At 42.6% G+C, this 20,487-nt stretch overlaps 2 protein-coding genes across 3 annotated transcripts in view; one reads left to right on the top strand and one right to left on the bottom strand.

The window, feature by feature from the left end:
* The window catches only part of LOC137871232 (MAM domain-containing glycosylphosphatidylinositol anchor protein 2-like), a 161,335-nt gene that overhangs the window by 117,477 nt on the left and 23,371 nt on the right, over positions 1 to 20,487 (bottom strand).
* On the top strand, positions 7,081 to 10,254 carry LOC137870833 (low choriolytic enzyme-like). Of its 2 annotated transcripts, XM_068708284.1 has the most exons (8): positions 7,081 to 7,149; positions 7,316 to 7,334; positions 7,430 to 7,468; positions 7,593 to 7,739; positions 7,825 to 7,942; positions 9,647 to 9,825; positions 9,913 to 9,994; positions 10,116 to 10,254. In XM_068708284.1, the coding sequence occupies exons 1-8, from the start codon at positions 7,081 to 7,083 to the stop codon at positions 10,252 to 10,254; spliced, it is 792 nt and encodes a 263-aa protein (XP_068564385.1). The 2 variants fall into 2 exon arrangements, with proteins under 2 accessions (XP_068564385.1, XP_068564384.1); XM_068708283.1 differs by lacking the exon at positions 7,316 to 7,334 and having other exon boundaries at positions 7,081 to 7,173; positions 7,423 to 7,468.

The raw sequence follows: 20,487 nt of genomic DNA, 5'->3' as shown, positions 1-20,487 counted from the left end.
GCTGCGACGACATTAAAAATGCCGACTGCATTCTCCAGTGCAAACAGAAAGCTTGAGCAGTCCCAAAGCCTCTGTACTCTAATCTGATCCTGTGCTTATGTCAATTTGAGGCGCAGACATGTGTTATAAGCCCATTAAACTGACCGTGACCAGAGATCATTGAACACGTCCTCACCAGTGCAGGTTTATGAGGAATAAACCTGCAGGCCTTTACGAGTACATGCTGGTAAATTTAGAACCTCATTAAAGAAAGACCTCCACAGTTAAGCAGTGCCTGCTGGCTCATGGTGCCGTTAAGAAAGGTCATCAAGCAGAGGTGTGAATCTATACTTTGCCTACCCAACAATGCTACAACCCTCTACAAAATACCCACTGACAGAGTATCACAGTGTTACAGTTAAGTAAGCCTTTGTGGGTTTCTCCTATCCCATTCTACCGGTCTGCCCATTCATGCTGCCACATTGGCATAGCGGGCCTGTTGTGGCAGTTAGATTTCCCTAAACAACACTAATCGGACATCTGTAGGGAAGGATAAAATCCAGATTGGCTGCAAACATGCAGCAGTTCTCTGTCGATAGGCTTAACTCTGGCCAACACTCACACCATTGGCTGATGCAAGGCACCGGCTTTCTTTATGGTTGGCTAGCAGCGAGCCAGCAAGAGCTCACTGAGGATAGAGTATCTGGCAACCCTCTCTGAAGATTGGGCGCTTGCGCCAAGAAACTGTCTGATGATTGGCTGCGGCAACTCCAGAGTGAACTGATTGTCCTATCAAAGCCCACAGTGCAGCGCGGCTGACAGTGGTGCCTGCCGGCTGGCTTTGCAAAATGCAGCTATCCGTAACACCTCCAGGGGGCATATGTCCATGTCTTTGAGTGAGTGAGCGTGTGTGTGTGTGTGTGTGTGTGTGTGTGTGTGTGTGTGTGTGTATATACAGTCCATAACTTTTCCATTGGGAAGGTGTGCGGCTAAGTCCTGCCAGCAGGCTCTAACATCTCATTATTCTAAGCCAGACAGGAAATGGGTTTTAGAGCTCTCGCTACGCTACGCTCTTGGAAGCGAGGGCTACAGGTCTTCCTACATCAGCAGCACAGACTTTGGAAACGTTTAATTCAAGTTAGCTCCACTGCAGCACTTCACCAACAATCTAAAACCAATTGGCTAGGCACGTACCGTTACATAAAAAATAAAAAAAAAAATACAAACTGTTGTAGTCTTGTGCAAATTAATTTTGGTCTGAGAGTTTTTGAGATTTAATGAATTTGAATTTCTCCACCGAGTCTTGTTAACTGAAGGGTGCTTTATTCCATGTGATGCTAAATACAGCTCAGCGGAACGATGAAGATGAAGAACAGCAGCGCCTAAAGCCTCATTAGGGGATTTTCTACATTTGGGTGAAAAATGTAAGCAAGTAAGCTCATATACACTGACTAGGGAATTTAAAAAAGAAGGAGGTGAAGGAAGCAGAGAAGGAGAAGAAGACTGAGAGAAAGAAAAATATATATATATAAAAATAAAAATGACAGTGTGAAATTATTCTTCCACTACTGACATGTATGCATTAAATATTGAATTTTGTTGATTCGTATTTTAGACATTCAAATGTACAATGTAACACAAGGTTCAAAACTAGGTATAATAATTTAGGTCAAAATGACTGTAATCAGTCTTAAAGCTGCTATCAAGTGCAGTTTCACTTAAAGCAATAATTACTAAGTGCCAATCCATTAACGTGTACCATGGTGCTTTTACAGACCTCTTGATCTCATATTCAAAGAATGTCTTTCAGACCGTGCTGGTGTTTCCCCGTTACCTCCGGTACTTTCCTCTCCACATAAACGTGCGGAAAATGTCAAAAAAGTAAACCAGAAGGGGGTTAAACCTGACTAGACAGATAAGAGCCCAGCGCTGTCTAATCCGATGCAATAAGCTGTGAGCTAACAGTAGCCACCCATTAGCCTGGGTGTGACCGGTGAGAAGAGAAGCCACACAAACAGCAACACAGTAACCACAGTTAACCTATTGTAGGCCTACAATAGCAAATAGAAACAGAGGGCTTATCTATGGTAATGTTATGTTGGTAACAATCCCGAATTCTTCACAACACAAAGGGCAGTTGACTTTGAAATTAACACAGCTGTCTGCACACACACACACACACACACACACACACACACACACACACAGCTGTGTGCAGCAGTATTTCCATTAGTAACAAGACTAAGAGTACGTAAGGCTGTTCTGAGGCAGAGCGGTGCTTGGAGCTAAATGCTAATGAAAACTTGCTAACATGCAGAACAATGTTAATGCTGATGTTTAGCAGGTATTTACCATGTTCACCATCTTAGCTTAGTGTGTTAGCATGCTAACGTCCGCTAACTAGCTAAACACACAGTTCTTGCATGTTATGTATCATAAAACTAAGTACAGATAATCACCAAAGACATCTCGAAGCGAATGTGTACTAAAACCTTTATTTAGTGCATCATATATTTAAAAATATATTGAAACATTAAAGTTGTCTACAGGAATAATGACCAACAAACACGCTTTGGAAGCTGTGCTCCTTTACATGAGTGTTGGGAGGAAAAGCCTTTTTTTCATTTAAGTGTTCTACATATTGAAATAATAATATAATTATATTTTAATGCAACAGAACCGTTTTATATCAGTGGCTGTAGCCTGGAGGTGGGGGAATGGACTTGCAACCTCTGCTCTAACTTCATCAGCTCTAGACAGGGCTGGGGAAACGTGGGTGGGAAAAGTGATGAGTAAAACATTTCTGAGGTTCTCTTGAGCAAGTCATAGTTTGAGTTAGTGGCAACCAATCTAAAGACTGACCTGGGCGGGATGCTTAAGTACGACGACAAGGAGTTCTGTGAATTTAAATGGATTTTTTTCTCCTCTGAAACACAAAAAAAATCAAAAAAACAACAACCCTTTGGAATCATTATGTCGAATATACTATCTGTTCAACTGGACCATTTGACCGAACCATAAGCTCAGCATAAAGACCTTTTATTGTATAATTTTCAAATCTGCCTTCTAAAGCACTTTACACCTATTCCATCAAACACGTTTAGTCCCTGAATGGACTGTTCAACTGGATTGTGGCTTAATCAATTGCATTACTACAATAATACACCTGATTTAATTTGCTATTTGCGTGGCTCTTACAAGTGTGGTAATTCACACTAATTAAGACGGTGTTCATATTCAATATATTTGTCCCGGTTTGTCTGAATGTCAATTAGTGTGAACAAGATGTTTACCTTCACTGATTGACTTCAGCATAGAGAAGAGAGAGAGGGGGAAAAGTTAGACAAAGAGCTACTTTTTAGAAAGCAGCTAAAGATTTTGTCATTAGTCCGAGTTACTAACGCTGTAAAAAAAAAAATGAAATAAAATTAAAAAAAAACCCAGATTGGATGAGAAATTAGCCAGCTAGAGAGGAAATGACATCATGGCTCAATTGAAGACCTGCAAGGAGTTGGATCACAGAGGATGTCCGACATAAATGCAGTGTACAACGCACTCGATTGCTACTTTGACATGCGGAGTTAAAAGGCGAGTGCGGGGAGAGTAAGTAGGGCGTCCGTGTCGGGTGAGTCGACCAACTGTAGGAGGAGAAGGAGCTAGAGTGAGCGAGAGGCAGCGGAGCATGCTAATGCGATTCATTTCACAGGGGCGGTTATCATGGCAGCGGGCTTCCTGGCACACACTCCCACCGAACACCAGCGCAGCCATTCTAAATGTTAAGCACATTGTTTAATAGTCCATTACGTAAATTGATATTGCTCATTGACTGTTGTCCTTGGCTGCCCACGTAGAGTCAGAGAAAGAGACAGAGATGTACTCCAGCGCGATGGAGGGTAATAGGGTACGCCATCGCTGCTGTTTGGTGTTCGGGAACAATGAGCCAAAACTTCCCATCTGCTCCGCTTCCCCCCCCCCCCACCACCACCACCACACAGATCTACCTCCTAATGCTCTAGAAGTCACAGTGAAATGAGGAATGAGAGTTATCTTCCCATTAATGTCTATAAAATGGCCATTAGAATTTTGCAGAACCCAATGTGACGTCATTTAAAGGTCTTTTTTCCTTTCTTTTTTTTCCTCAAGCCAACCAGCTAAAACCAAAAGATTTTACACACTGAAGAAGCTGGAACCAGAGAATGTTGTTTCTCTGCTTGAAAATGACTGAAAGCATTAGTTGATTATCAAAACATGTTTGATGTTCGACTATTGTTTCAGCTCAGTTCAGTTTACTACCATAAGAGACAAAACAAAGACCCAAAATGACCCAACGATGAACCGATCTACCAATCGGTCATCAAGTTATAGTTCCAGATTTAATCTCTCATAAATCACGCCTCTTGTTTTTTTTTACCAGAACTTTTTTTTTTTTATTTAATGTTCAACTTTTATAAAATCCAGACTTGTAACGGCTTAAGATGTGGGATTGCTGTGCTTCATCTAAAGATATTTCTACTGTTAGTTGTGGTTAACAATACAGGTGAACGGTGCTTCCCCTCATGCAGCTCCCTGTTGACTTTGAAGTGTGGTTGAAACGAGCAGGATCATAGTTGCGGTTCAAGTCCATTGAACGTGTCAAAATGAAAAATATTGGAGGACAAAGGGGAAAACTAAAACTAAGTATAACTGGAAAAGTCTTACACTATACTTTTACTCTGACAAGTGATGTTTTTCTTTCTGTTTTCTGAAGCTTATCCTCCGCTTAACAAAGTGCAGATGTTTGAAGACAAATGAAAAATGATAGCGTTAGACTGACAGCCGATTGAATAAGATCTACTTCCCCCTGCGGTTGGAGGGGCATCAGGACTGAAGCTCAACTGAAGGGATGGGTCATACATCATTGAGCATTACTCCTGCTGTGCTGTGTCTCTAAAACACAAATTGGATTACCTGGGCACTAACGCGGCTCACCCCGAGTTGGACAGACACAGGCAGACTGGACACACACACACACACACACACACACACACAAGCACACACACACACGCACATGAATGTGCAAAAACGCACGATGCAAACATTGTTAAATTCACAAATCCATAGGACTTTATTGGGCTTGCAGTAAAGGGAGTTCACACAGGCGGCACCTGCAGTTCATCTCTCTTTAACACACACACACACACACACACACACACACACACACACACACACACGGTGCAATTTTTGTTCCCCGATAATAAATGCCACATTATTGTGATGTACAGTGGAGGGCCGCATCATATAAAGGTTGCCGTGATGGAATCTCCATTGGAAGCTGCCGGCCTTGACATGCAGAATCAGATCCTAAAACTGTTTATGGCGCTATGAAACCAGACAGCATCCCTCTTCTCTAGTAGACAATCCACTGGAAGCGGATGATTTATTAGCGAGGCTTTCAATAAATCTGAATGCTCATCTTTCTAAACAACCCATGTCTGGATTTGGAAGGTTTTTTTTTGTTGATCACAGTCTGGTGGCCAAGGTGGCCCGGCCTTTCCAGCTGAGATCATCACTGGTGCAGCAGCAGCAGCAGCGCTTTAATAATGAATCCAGGACTTTACCGCCAGTCACTAATTGAGCCATTATTTTTATTATTTAAAACAACACAATTTAAATGGGGCCTCATAACAGTAGGTCACACCCTGTGCAATCTAAAAAGCTCTTTGTGGAATCTAAAGGGTTGTAAAGGCCACAGTGGCTGTTTCCTTTAATAGGAAATGATGTTTGTGTTGATGAGATGCACGGATAGTATCTGCAGCATCAAGCTCTTAAGGGCTCATACTTGGATCAAAAAGAAAGTTTGTTCTAATACCAATAGAGAAATAAATTGCTCTTTGGCATCATGAAATAAAAATGTTCTGGCTGGAGGAGAAACACAGCAGCAGAGCGGGGAGTCGCTTCACAGCAGCTCCGAACCAAAGAGACGCTCACAATGGTGGAGCGGCTCCCTCAGCAATCACAAACGGAAAACTTAAAACCTATTTAAAACTTTCAATTAAAAGTTTAAAAAAAAAGAGGTGTTTTTTTGAAAATGCAATGCAATTAATTAAAAAAGATGTTGACATTGAAATATGGAGTGATTAAGAGTGTTGGGGTTAAAAAGAAACTACAGAGCCAGCTAATCATCATGTAATCAACGATGTTTGTCAGCATCTATTATCTCTTTATTTTTTTGCTTTTTTTTTTCTACATTTTCTACAGCTTCTTATTTTTATTACTGTAATAATCATTCATTCTATGATTTAATTGAGGATTCATAGTTTTCGGTGCCTATTTTGGTCAAACTAAGCATGTGTTTTTGCAATTGTTCTACTTCTGAAAACTTAGTGAAAACCTCCTTTTATTTTAGACCATGGTTGATTTTCATATTAACCAAAAAAAAACTGTCATAAAATAGTCCCACAGCCCAAGATGTTGTCATCACATTTCTTTGTTTTGTTTGATAATTGGTCCAACGACCAAAGATGTTCAACCACTACAGCATTTATGATAAAGGAAAGCAGCAAACACTCACAACTGAGAAGTTCTAACTAGCAAATACTAATTTTCTTGAAAGATTTTGAAACAGCACAGATAATAAAAAGAACAAATTCTTTAGTGCTAATAAAATAGTCTTTTGTTAATATTATTTTGTTAGCGAAAGGTTTACAAGCTACATTATCACTTCCCTTCAGTGCCTGCAAATACTTTTCCAAACTGTGTATCTGTTATCCTTAGAATAAAACATAAGGACGGGCCAAGATCTCATGGGCGGATTCCCCGCTGGTTAAAAAGGCCATCTGAAATCTGATGCCGAGCGAGCCGACAGCAGCCTTTGGTCATTGTACTGTAATCCCCCCCCCCCCCCCAGAATAAGATTATCCCTGTGAGGCAACAGTGGGCAGGGCACTCCCATCAGCTGTGTGTTTAAGACAGAGCCCATTGAACACCTACCACTAATCTCAGTACACAGACACTCGCTGACAGCCTGCATATAAACTCAGCCCTGAGTGGGCTTCAGCATCGGCCCCCGGAGAGACGGCGAAGCGACATCTTAAGCAGCACCTTCAGACAAAAAAAAAAAAAATGGATCTCAAAGCAACGCTTTCTCTTTTTCTGCTGCTTTCGGGCCTCTGCTGTGCTCACCAGGGCATTGTAAGATATGACTCACTAAATCTAGTGTAGTGCAGCTTGTATGCACTGTATGTAATAGTGACATTATTCCCATATCATCTGTGTCTATATTAATGCATTAGACGGAGTTTAAATACTGTAAAATGAAGTAAAACGGTTTATTTTTTCCTTCTTTTTTTCCCCACAGGATCATGGTACTGATAATGGTAAGTAACCAAACATCAGTAAAAGACAAAATCGATCAGGTCAAACACTGAGGGTGTTGTATGACTTCTGTTTTGCTTCCATTTAGAGATCTTAGAGGAGGAGATAACCCAAACTATTTTGAGGATGAACAATGGTGAGTTTCCATGATACTAGCAGGAAAGTGTGGGAACAGTTTCTGTATTCAGTCATACATACTGGACTTTACTGATGTTCTGCCAGTTAGTTTAAAATTCATTTTGTTTCTTTTCTTCCAATAGGATCCAGGGATTTTCTGTTCGAAGGAGACGTGTTGATTGCAAAAACCAGGACTGCTATGAAGTGCCTTCATAAAGTCTATAGCTGTCTGTGGCAGGAGTCTGCTAACGGGAATGTGGACATCCCTTTCCTCTTGAGCAACAAATATGGTAAGTTTAAGATATTAAGGATTTTGCACACTGGCGTTTCTTTCACACACAGACTCTAATTAGCTACTTTCATTCACAATTTTAGACGACGCCGAGAGGAATGAGATTTTAAGCGCCATGAAGGACTTTGAAGACAAAACCTGCATTCGCTTCATTCCACGGGCCAATCAGAGGGCGTACTTGAGCATTGAACCAAAATCTGGGTGAGTCAATGACTAAAGCGCTCCTGTATGTGAAGGGAAAAATACAGAAGAATTGTGTCCATATAAGTAGTGGGACAGTCGAGACATCTGTTAAGGGTAATACGTATCTACACATATCCAAAGTATCTGTCACGGTCATGTGGGGAAAAAAAGAAGTTCCGAAAAAAAGTGTGAAGCAGTTTCAATATTTATTTTAAACATTTAACTACTATTACAATATTTCACTTTAACATATCTATTGACTTGCGTGGAATCAGGTTTTGGGCATTGGACAACACATTGCAGGTCAGTTTAGGCAACTGACTGTACTTAAAAGTTAGAATGACAACTTTCTCAGCACGTTTCTTAAGTTTGTTTTTGTTGATTTTTGTATACCCTTCATATTCCAGCTGCACAGCATACTGAGGCTACATCAACATTTAATTCAAATACAGTAACATTAGTACGGCCATTTAAACCAGTTTGGAAGGGGAGGAGTTCTATATCTCAGGCTTCTTTTGGTGTTTTCCTATAATACTTTGTGTACCGCGTTCTAGTATTCAATATATCTTTGCAGAGAAGTGTCAGTAAGAGATGTAATATAGCTGCAAAGAGATGCAAAACTACAAAAAGACACAAAACAACTGCAAAGAGATGCAAAGCAGCTACAAAGAGACACAACTACAAATAGATGCAAAGCAGCTACCAAGAGACACAACACAGCTACAAAGAGATGTAAAGCAGCTACAAAGAGACACAACTACAAAGAGATGCAAAGCAGCTACCAAGAGACACAACACAGCTACAAAGAGATGTAAAGCAGCTACTAAGAGACACAACTACAAATAGATGCAAAGCAGCTACTAAGAGGCACAACACAACTACAAAGAGATGCAAAGCAGCTACTAAGAGACACAACACAACTACAAAGAGATGCAAAGCAGCTACAAAGAGACACAACTACAAAGAGATGCAAAGCAGCTACAAAGAGACACAACTACAAAGAGATGCAAAGCAGCTACAAAGAGACACAACACAACTACAAAGAGATGCAAAGCAGCTACTAAGAGACACAACACAACTACAAAGAGATGCAAAGCAGCTACAAAGAGACACAACACAACTACAAAGAGATGCAAAGCAGCTACAAAGAGACACAACTACAAAGAGATGCAAAGCAGCTACAAAGAGACACAACACAACTACAAAGAGATGCAAAGCAGCTACAAAGAGACACAACACAACTACAAAGAGATGCAAAGCAGCTACAAAGAGACACAACACAACTACAAAGAGATGCAAAAACAGCTACAAAGAGACACAAAATGACCGCAACAAAATTTAAAGAATCAACTCGGGTTATGACTGTAATCATTCTATGGACACAAGTTAGAGCCGCAACGGTCATCTTGCAGCATCATTCTTGCTTTTAACTACGACAGGAAGTGTTTCTTTAATCCAGCACTCTTCCCTTTAGTTGGTCGAAATGCTACCAAATGTTTGTCATTTGTGCGCAACAAGAGCTTCAGAAGCAAAGACGAAACAAAAGAACAGTAAACTACAAGCTCAGCATCACAAGAGCTATTTTTGTCTGTTGTTCTGAAGCTAATCAGTTAAGCATGGACACACAGGGTCGCTGTTAATGTAAATTGCATGAATTAATTAATCAGATATCAAGTTGCATATTAACCATCTCTGTCTCTCTGTCACTCTCTCTGCCATCAGGTGTTCGTCTTCACTGGGTCGTATTGGAGAGAAGCAGGTAGTGTCGCTGCAGAGGTTTGGCTGCATACAACGCGGCATCATTCAGCACGAACTGCTGCACGCGATGGGTTTCTACCACGAACACAGTCGCAGCGACCGTGACCGGTATATCAGAATCAACTTCGATAACATCCCTAAATGTAAGAATCTCTAGCGTTGTTTAGGATTTATTGATATATCTCTTAGTCTGGTAGTTATTTATTCATCTTTCTTTTTTTTGGTACCAGATTATGCAGTGAACTTCCAAAAGATGGACACAAATAATCTCAACACTCCGTATGATTACACCTCTGTGATGCACTATGGAAGGTAAAGCATGTTACTTAATCAAATACGTCAATGGAGAACCTCATTCTATTATATAACTATAGAAACTAAGAGTTGAATGATATTGTTTGACGATTCCCATTACCGTTGTCCATATCTGTAGAACTGCTTTTGGAATGAACAGAAAAGAGACCATAACTCCCATCCCCGACTCCTCCGCTCCCATCGGACAGAGAGACAAACTGTCCAAATTCGACATTCTCAGGATCAACAGGCTCTACAAGTGCAGGAGTCACATGTAGCAGACGGCTGTATGTTTACATTCTGACACGATGCTTGACATTCATGTGACAGTTTAACAATAAAACCATTTCATTCAGCTCTTGTCTTTTTCCATTTACTCAACAGTACAGTATATGAAGACATGTTGGGTACATTTAAAGGGGCAGTCTACCAATTATAGGTGTCAAAGAAAATTAACTAGTGTGGAGAGAATAAATATAAAATTGAAAGCAGCGTTACACACTGGAGGCATGAACTTTAACAGGTCTTCTCAAATCTTATTATTGATTCTACACCAGTATGGTGAACAATAAATAGTGACATATCTAAAATGTCTGAATGAACGGGTCTCTGACGTTACAGACAGGATATATAAACGAAAATCAAACCTCGAACCGACCCTCTTTGTAAGTTACATATTGTGATGCTCAATTAAAACCCCAAAATATTCATTTTGATTCTACACAAACAGGACGGATGACATGAAGAAGTTACAAAACAATCCAATTCAACTTCATTTATTAGGAACTTCGTCTGCAGTAAAATCCTGTCGCAAATAAACCAAATAAAAATGATTTTTATTATTACTACATTTTTCCAATTAGTCCATATTACTTTTTGTGAAAACAAAGTTGGGAAATGTTGGAAAAACCACAGAGATTAATTTAATTAGATAAAAAAAAAAAGGCCGGAGGGCAAATATGTGGCAACATCGTCATAATTGAGTTCATTTCCATTTCGGCTCATGGTAATTAAGTTTGGGATTCGTACACAAGTGAAGGCTACAGTGTTTTATCAGAGAGAATCAGTGCTGCAGAGTATTCAGTCTTTGTGGGAAGGAATAGATGTGGTAGGACACGAGATAAACCCCGATCCTACTCCCGAACACTGCAGAGACATTCTGGAGGTTTTTTTTATTCAACTTGGCCACATCCCACTCTCTTCCTTCCCCCTTTGAAATCCTACGCAATGTTATCCTTCTGTACTCAGCGTAGGGTGAGAAAGGAGTGGCCGGGGGGGGGGGGGGGGGGGAGTCAGGGTGAGATAAGGGACTAGAATGCCTGTGACATAGAACAGATTCCTATTACGCTAATTTCCCTCCTCCCGTGATGTATGACTGCACGAACAATCGCGACAGCATCGCATGCGTTTCCTCCACTGTTTGTGGCTTGAATGCAGCTAAAGAGGCCGTGGCACAGCGGCGCTCTGAGAAAGCCAGTGAACGCGTACGGTTCAGATGGACACCGGGCCTTTAATGTTTCATAAAGTAGTTTCAGTTCCTATCAATCGCTCCGCACATGAAATATTTAAAATATACTTGTTTATTGAAATATTTAACGCTGCGGCTCTGTTCACGCTCCAAGAAGCTCTGAGAGACTTTCGGGGCCAGATATAAATTAAGAGTATTTCTTCAAATCCCGATTAAAAGAAGATTACCAATGAGCCAGTTCCCTTGATTGACTTACAAACAGGCCACCACCAAAACACACTGTACATTCAATGGAACTGGAGTCTAATGAGAGTCATCTCTCTGGACTGTGAGGCTGATGTAAAGTGAAAAACATCGAATGGAATATCTCATCTTTGCTTTGATTGTTCGCTAGTGCGCCTCCCTTGGTTTCTGCGTTACTGAAGCCTTATAAAACATTAAAACATGAAATGGAAGCCTGATCTACAGTACATTAGCTGACTTCACTGTTATCTGATAGCAGCTTTAAAGCACCGTCTGTAAAGCTCTTGCGGATGCTTTTTGACCGCACGTGTCCACGACCAGCAGGGTCTCCTGCAGGTTGTCCGGTCTAATGAGAGAAGGCCGAGCGCAGGCCAAACGCAGTCTGATCTGTGATGTCACCGGTAATATGCCGGCAGGGCCATAACCGCCGGCCCGGCCGAGCGGCTCCTTACCGCCACGTTATTAACACAGATCAGGGTACCTGCCTCTCTTCAAACACGATAAGCTTCAACACACGGCTCTCCTCGCTCCGCTGCGCGAAGCTGCCTTAAAGCCACCAATAGGAAATTAAAATGTTCTCTGTGAGCGGCGCTAGCATCTTAACCAGTCCAACCCTGGAGACTGTGTCATAGATTTCTGTGAACAAGGTGGGCTTTTTGACCTTACTGGGGAAAAAAAAAAAAGATCTTAATAATATAGTATAAAACAGTGACTGCAAGCGTGTCAATAAAGAGGAAGGAAAACAGTGTTTTGTAAAAAATAAATCCCCATTTTTGTTACTGTTGCTTTTGCATCAGCTCAGCAAAGAAACACTGTGGGGAAAAATAAAAGAGGACATTTCATACTAACTAACAAAATACTCGACCTCAGACTGCTGATATGGAATGAATTGAGGATTCTATCTAGCAAACAGTAAATTCAAAAGTACGTGAGTATTGTTTTACGACAGACTAGCCGCCTAATTACAGAACGGGTGTTAAGCTGCATAAATAGCATACGGTAGCTTCCTGCTGAACGTAACACGATAACAACGGGGACTTCATCAGAACAACCGAAGCAGTTTTGCTTTGCGCGGAACATTCTGATTTGTGCAGTCTGTGGCGTGCGTCTGCTTTCAAAGCCTGTCTCGGGTCGCACGCGAGTCAGCTGCTAAGTGCCCCTTTTGAGGGAGATGAAAGCGGCGCTCACAAACAAAAAAAACAAGTAAATTTAGTTAAGGACGCAATCAAAAGAAAATAACAGATTGGCATACAAAATCTGGGAGTCCTTTGTTGTTGCCCTGCAGGACCCGGTGGAAACGATTAGCGGGCTGAGAGATCGAAGGCAGGCGGGCTCTAACATGCGCTATTGTTGAAGCTTTCACCAGATTTCACTTAGCTTCTCTTCTGCAGATCTGAGGAGCCCGGGGAGTCATATATACCAACTTCTAAGATGTCTGAACCGAGAATAGCATACTGACAAGTTACTGTCTGCTGTCACCGCATTCTCAAATCTCACACATTCCACGCATTGTGTTTCCCCGATACTGGATTGAAGCTGACACAAATTAAAGAAAAGAAGACGAGTGAGCTGGGAGATTCTGACTAAAAAGGAAAATGCGTCAGAGTGAGGTCTGTTATGTACATTGTATGTCGTGGCGTTGCTATGCAGCCCCAGCGAGCGCGTGTGTCAAAGAGAAATGATGTTTTAAAGAAGGCCTTTGTAAATGCGCGAATCAGACTTGAGGCATTATTCTACAATCCCTCCGAGCGGCGTTCGCCAGAGCCGCGCCACGTCTCTGTTTGTCAGCGCTGAGGAATTGCAGCTGTCGAAAATGATGCGGCCCCATTAGTGACGGAATCCGAGCTGAGACGGAGGCAGACAGAAAGCCGCTGTGGGGACAAGATGATAACAAGGTACTCATTGGAGATGTGAGGGATGGTGTTTGTGCATCGCTCTCTGTGTGTGTCTGATGAGAAGGGGGACAGGGGAAGAGATGGGGGGGTGGGGGGGGTAAGATAAAGACAGAGAGAGAGAGACGGCGTGGAGAATGAGAAAAAAGAGAGGAGAAGTGGTTGTGGGAGAAGAAAAAGGATGGGGGAGATAAGACGAGACAAATAGAGCGGGGGACAATGAGACTGGGGGAGTGAAAGGGAGTGACTGGGACAGTAATCAGAGGAAGGCGACGCTGAAACAGATGAATCAAAGCGCCGACTGCGGCAAGTGAGTGAGTCGACGAGAGGCGGAGGGAGACCCGGTAGCCGGAGCCCTGACAAAAATTGTCAGGTTTGTTCGCTGATCTCTCGTCCCGCGCATCGCTTCACCTCCGAGCTAAAGCCGCGCGCATCGTACAGCGGGAAGACGACGCGGAAACACAACAGCTGCCGCAAAGTCGAAAGCGGATTTGAGGGAAGCCGTCCTATGGTGACACACTAGAGGCTGCAGCATGGCGGCCATCTTAACGATCAACAGGTTTGAAAAGGATATTTCGACAGTCGGTTAGCCTCGCACCAGAGAGATCACTCTACCGAATGCAGGGAGCTAAACTGCTAGCAATGTAGGCGCTAACACCAGCATATTAATTAAATAGCAATGGGACGATAGGTTAAAGTTAATACAGCCCTAATAAATTACCACAACGTTGCAACAGACAACTTGGGGCCTTTGGGGCCCTTGAGGGTCAGTTGCCCACTTTGCCTGGTTGGTAATCAATTCCTTCCTAATAGAACCAGGAAGCTGCCTCACAGGGGCACTGAACGAGGTGGAGCAGAGCTCTCTTCAACACTCTTTTTTTTCTGGCGATTCAAACTACTAAGCTGTTAGAATGGGCCCATATTGTGGCGTTTAAGATAGTTGAGAAAAAAGGTCAAAAATGTATTCTCAATCCTGCTGCCACCCCGAGAGAAATCATCCCCAGAGTATTCTGCCAAACAGGCACTGCCACGATGGAAACAACAACAGAAACACAATAGCGTTCACACAGTCAAACAGAAACGCTTTGATTGCGGTGGAATCACTTCAGCACCAAGGACAGCGCACACGGTAATGACTCCTCCCACATTTCTAAACCAATCAGTGAACACTTCACACCCTGCATGAGGTTGCGCTTGTTCTGGCCAACATTTGGTTCACAGAGCTTCTGTCGCATTAGTAGTTGTGGTGCATGAAGATAGATTCAAGAGCCTCAGTGAGGCGTAGTACAAAGCAAACTCTAATGTCTCTCCTCACACAGAAAAAGACACAAAAGAAACCTTAACGGCTGGTTTTCTTTTGGTTAATTGCAATAAAAGTCCCTATTTATTCGAGCGTCAGGGAATCCATACAGGGCTAAAACAACATTAGATAGTATTGACGAAGAAAAAGCGTTTACAGCAGATCTAGGGTGGAAACGCAGCTACAAAAATAAACTGAATAAAACAGCGATAATGCTTTTTACATGAGTGCTTGAATGCTTCGTTTCAGCTCTTTCTGTGCATCAACAGAGACGACGCTGACGTCTCTAGTGTGCGTTCGCGTGTCACGCACATCTTCTCTAAGTGTCGAAGGCTAAAAGCAACTTAACAAGCGAGTGTTTCTGTGCACGCGCGGCCGTGAGCATTAAGCCGCGCGCAGTGCTGTGAGCAGTGGATCAGGGCGAACGTGCATACTAAAGGTGGGATTGCATAATTACTGCTATAGAAACATAATTATAACCTTGAAATGTTGCAATTACACGTGGCAATTACACAGGTTGTGTGAGTCTGACTTGTACGAGCAGCAGAGTGGATGACAGCCTCGGATCTCCGTGAAGTCTCGCATGGCCATTTATTCCCCGTTATATTAATAGCGCCTCTCCAGCTTCCACAGGCAGGACGCCGACTCTTAATGCTTCAGCTAATCACGGTGGCATTTGGCTGTACCTCGCTCTCTTTGTCCTTGTTGACTCGCCACCAAAAAAAAAAAAAAGCCCATGAGAGAGGTGATCGTCGGACAGCTGTTTCTGATTTTCGCATTATTATTTATCCCCCTCCGTTTTTTTTTGTTTTTTTCTGTGATTGGGCTTAATTAAGTTTTTGCCAATGGCTCCCCTCATCACTTTTTAAGCCGATAAATTGGATCGCCATTTAGCAATCAAACTGTGGTTTAATCACGGCACAGTTGTGCGGTGAGTGTTGATGAAAAAAATCGAACAAGATGGGCAAACAGACATCGACGAGATGACAAAACGATGACGCGAACCCCGAGAGCATTGGTGAGCGATCCCCCAAGCTAAGACGTTTACTTGTTTTAAGTGAACGACAACAAATATGCTTTTAGAATTCCAGCGCTCCCAGATATAGCCAATAAGGGGAAATTATGTTCTTTTTAAAAAAAAATCTAAATGTTTCTTTTTTTCTTTGTTTACAACGTAATGTTCCTAGGAGGACATACTATCCCTGCAGAGATGTGTTGCACATTTAAGATATTTTTAACTTAGTATACTTGTATATCGCACCAATTAAAGCCGTAATTAAAGCAGCAGCGTTGTGCTTCCAGGACAAAGTGGAACGTGTGACAAACAAACAGCCGGGATCAAGCTCCTCCACCAAAGACTGATAGTGTTTGAAAAATGTTAATTCTGTGACATGTGATGGCATGTTAGTGGGCTCTTCTATATATATATATATATATATATATATATATATATATATATATATATATATATATGTGGTTATTCTGTTTCTCCACACATCCTCTTTCCCCTGATGTACACCCATCATCTTGCCAGCAGACAATTGGAAAATGTAATTTCGTCTCGTTGGGTGAATGGGTTTTGCGGAGCACATGAACGTCCGCTCGGGCGATGTATGTCTCTGTCCTGGAGCAAAACGCCCCGTCCACGAGGACATGCTAAATCAGCAGAAAGGTCAAACAGTGTGCAGCAGCGAGGGAGAACTTCATAGGAACGTTTTGGGCAGTTCCTTTGTGGGCGTCCGGTCAGCGCTTCAGGGCACTACAGGCAATTGAAGTAATAACATTTTCAAATGAGATTGTTTCCTTTCATGTGAACAAGGGCGCGCCTGTTTTAGTTTCCATCGCATACGCGGCCCTGGCCTGAATTCTCCTTCTTCCACTTGAAAATATTCCTATTCAGGAGAAAAACCTAAGTACGCCTCTCATACCTGGCCTCTTCCTCGCTCCTCATTGTACTTTTATAGCAACCGGAGAAACGGTCGACTACTCCAGAAGCTAAAAATCCATTTAAGCTGCTTTTTTTTTTTTTTTTTGAAACTCCAAGCGGTTGGCAGTAATACGGCCAAGAGTTGTTAACAAACCACCAATAAATCCCAAATAAGAAAAACCCTTCTCTGCTCCAGCAAAGGAGACAACAGCAGTGTGCAGTGCTGCGGGAATGCCGCTACGCTCTCGGTTCATCGCATCGGACACAAACTAGAACAAAGGACGCCGTGGTTCCACCGGCAACACCGGGATGTAGAGGCTGCATTAGTGTTTCCATCAGGATGCGGGAGATGGAAGCAGGCGCCTGTAGTCCACACATACTGTAACTCGGGGATACAGCTGATCATCTTTCATGGCCGCTGAAAAATAGTGAAGATGGCGCTGGAGCATTACAACAGTGCTATAGGCTCATTAGCCTGTTCTTCAGTTCACCAGTTGTGATTATGAATTCTTTCATCATTTTTTTCCAGCGTGTGTGTGTGTGTGTGTGTGTGTGTGTGTGTGTGTGTGTGTGTGTGTATGTGTGCAGTGAGAGTTTTGCACATGTGACATCGAGGAGTTTGCTGAAACCAGGTGGATGCTAATTCGTTGTCTAGGCCGTCACGCTTCTTGTGCCTCGCCGTTAAAAAAGGGTTTAAAGTTTTGACATCCGACAATAATGAAGCGGTACATTAGCGGTTGAAGTTTGGGTTCAGTTTCCTTCCCAGCATGCAGCACAAAAAAAAAAAAGAGAAGCTTTTCTTCTGAGTAGCTTCAACGTCTCTAGTCGTTTTGAGTGGGCAGCCTTCCACACCCGTTAGTACAAGAATCTAATTGAAGTTTTGTTCCCCCTTCCCATAACTAACATGACATGTTGTGAGCCGGTATGATGCCCCATGCAATGAGAGGCTTATTAGACCATGAAATTGACCAATGTTACCTCGTCTTGTAAAAAGAAAGGAGGAAAGAGAAAGAGGGAGAGACAAAGAAAGGTGTTGTGTGCTTTTCCCAAAATGAAAACATGGTCAAGAGTCCTTATTCCTACTTTTTCACTTGAACATTAACAAGCATCAAGTCTGGCAGTCATGCAGATAAACTGGCTAATGACCAACTGACCTACTGACCCCCTAACATCACCTCTTTTACTCCCAGCAGCACTTCTCCATCACTCCTCCTGATGCACCATTTTTTTAGTCTTTAGCTTCAAAGGATGTAAAGAATTAAACACTCAACCAGTAACTTTATTTCACTCTCGTCAGTGAAACAAGTGTTGAGTTTGTCTCAATCAGAACAAACTATTACAAACAATGCACTAAAGAAGAAGTTTGTCATTTCGGGAAATATATGAGTGGATTGAAATTAAAACATTCCCCATGCAAGTTTTTTTTTTGGAGGACGTTATCTGTATCCAATTCGAGGGACATTTTTTTCACCTGGCGTTTTGTAGAGATTAAAACAAGTAAATGCATAATTTATGATAATCAGCGCACTTTAGATTTTCAGATTTCGTTACCGCTGGGCAGAGCCAGGCTAGCCGTTTCCCTGTGACCGGTCTTTATGCTAAGCTAAGCTAATCGTTTTTTCGGTTGTAGCTTCATATTTAGCACAAAAGACGCTATCGAGCTTTTCATAGGAAGTGATAAGCCCCTTTTTTCCCCCAAAAATGTCAAACAATTTATACTTTCCTTGAGACAAACATGCCAAGAACATTCTCTGATTCAGCTCAATAATATCAGTTATGCAGAACTCAATACCCACAACCACACGAATAAAGAAAACAAGTATGGTGTTGGATATTTTGACAAACAGTAAGCGTTGTGGACCTTTTAAAAAAGGACAACTTGACTTTGGCTGTTTGTCAAATGTCCTTGAACTCGCAAACAAGGAGATCTTCCAAAGCGGTCCACGCCTACATGATCACGTGACAATAATGCAACTTCGCTGACAAAGATAAGATATGTTGACTAAGGCGAGCCAATTCCATGTCTGCACGATTTACACCACAGCAAAACGAAAGTGACTGCCAAAAGTCAATCGTACAGCTTTTAGTTTAATGTATTAAAAGCGGTATCCGTAATGTTCAACTGTAAAATATGTGTGATTAGATGTGATAAATGTGCAAAAAAAAAGCAAACATTAGCCTCGTCCGTCGATCACATTCATCGGCAGCCTTCAGACGGATCGCTTCACAACCTCCTCTCTGCCAGACGAGCACAAGCACAGCAACGGCGTGCGAGGCTTGAATAAGGCCGGCGTCAGATACACCGGCAGCCTTTTCCATCCGAACATGAGGGGAAATGTTCGGATCACACCGGCACACTGCCTGACCTGGAGCGGAGTAATAGACTTCCATCGACATCCACTGCTCTTTTAGGTCTAACACACTGCAGAGTAAAAAGTGCAACATTTTTGGAAGTGCTTGTGTGAGGGTTACTGTAGCAAGGTAATAAAAAAAAAAAACAGTGTTGCTCCATGGAGTGTATAATGGGAGGGTTTTGGCAGTGAGCAGAAAGGGAGGACAGCAGGGGGAGGCGAGAGGGAGAGCCGGTCGCCGGGGTGATTCAGCTCTGATCGCAGTGCGTTGTGGTGAAGCCTCGGGGGAGGGAAGCCCGTGCATCAGGACCGCAGCTGTGTCCGGAGTGCACTTCTTATGATTGATCGCCTCGCACCCCCGGCTTTAATTCGAAGTCAATGGCATCTGTAGATACCCTGTCAGAGCAGAGCGACCCGTGATGTCTCCTCACAGGCCCGGGGACCCTCGGTTCTCCGAGCGAGGAGCCGCCGGCGAACAGCGAGCGGGGCTTTTGGCGGCCCGATCGGTCCGGGGGAACAAAAAGGAGGAGAGAAAGAGCAGGATCTCGGTAATCACTCATCCAGCTGTTGTGTTTCAGGCAGCTGTGACAGAGAGCGTAAGGTGTTCGCCGGTGATTTTGAGTCGGAGATTGATCGCAGCAGGTTGAAACCCGATGCAAACGTAAGTGAAGGAAAATGGGATTTGCTATCCTCGCGCCACAATTTAAGGTTACATCATGTAAGAATTATGTTAGAACCTAAAAAGCAGTGGTTCTCAACCTGGGGGTGCTGGCAAGACCATTTCCAGGGGGGTCGCCAGAGGCTATAATAAACATATCGAAAATAAAATGACATATTTCACCTGTGATAGTGATATCATTTGCCTTGGAGTAGATTGTGAGTCAAGGTGTGCTTGCATGACTTCCTGATTGGAAATAAAAAAATAAAAAAACCTCTTCATTTTCAAAGCATTGAGCTTAGCCAAGCAGCTTTAGCCAATTTTGCTAGCTATCACATGGGATGACTATGGAGCGATGGCTTCTCAGAAAAAGAAAAAAAAAAGCATTCCTCAGCTCAAGTCTTGGTTCCTGACATTCTGCAACACGGATTTACATGCGTAGCCAAAAAACAATGTGGAACATCCACAGTGTTATTTGTTCTGAAGCTCTTGCTCACGAAAGCGTAAAAAAAAAAAAAACCCAGTTAAACTCCAGAGACGTTTGCAAAAGAAACACACCTGTCACATCCTTCGTCAAGTCCTTTCCTAGGGAGGCGAAGTGCGCACGCTGCAGTCTCCTCTCAAGCCCTGGCAGCTTCATATGAAGTGGCAGATCTGGTGGCTCCAGTGAAA

The sequence above is a fragment of the Cebidichthys violaceus genome, unplaced genomic scaffold, assembly GCF_023349555.1.
Source record: "Cebidichthys violaceus isolate CVI_PGR_0920_01 unplaced genomic scaffold, fCebVio1.0.p SCAF_14, whole genome shotgun sequence".
NCBI lineage: Eukaryota > Metazoa > Chordata > Actinopteri > Perciformes > Stichaeidae > Cebidichthys > Cebidichthys violaceus.
Note: the sequence above shows the minus strand (reverse complement) of the source record. Positions and strands in the feature narration are given on the sequence as shown.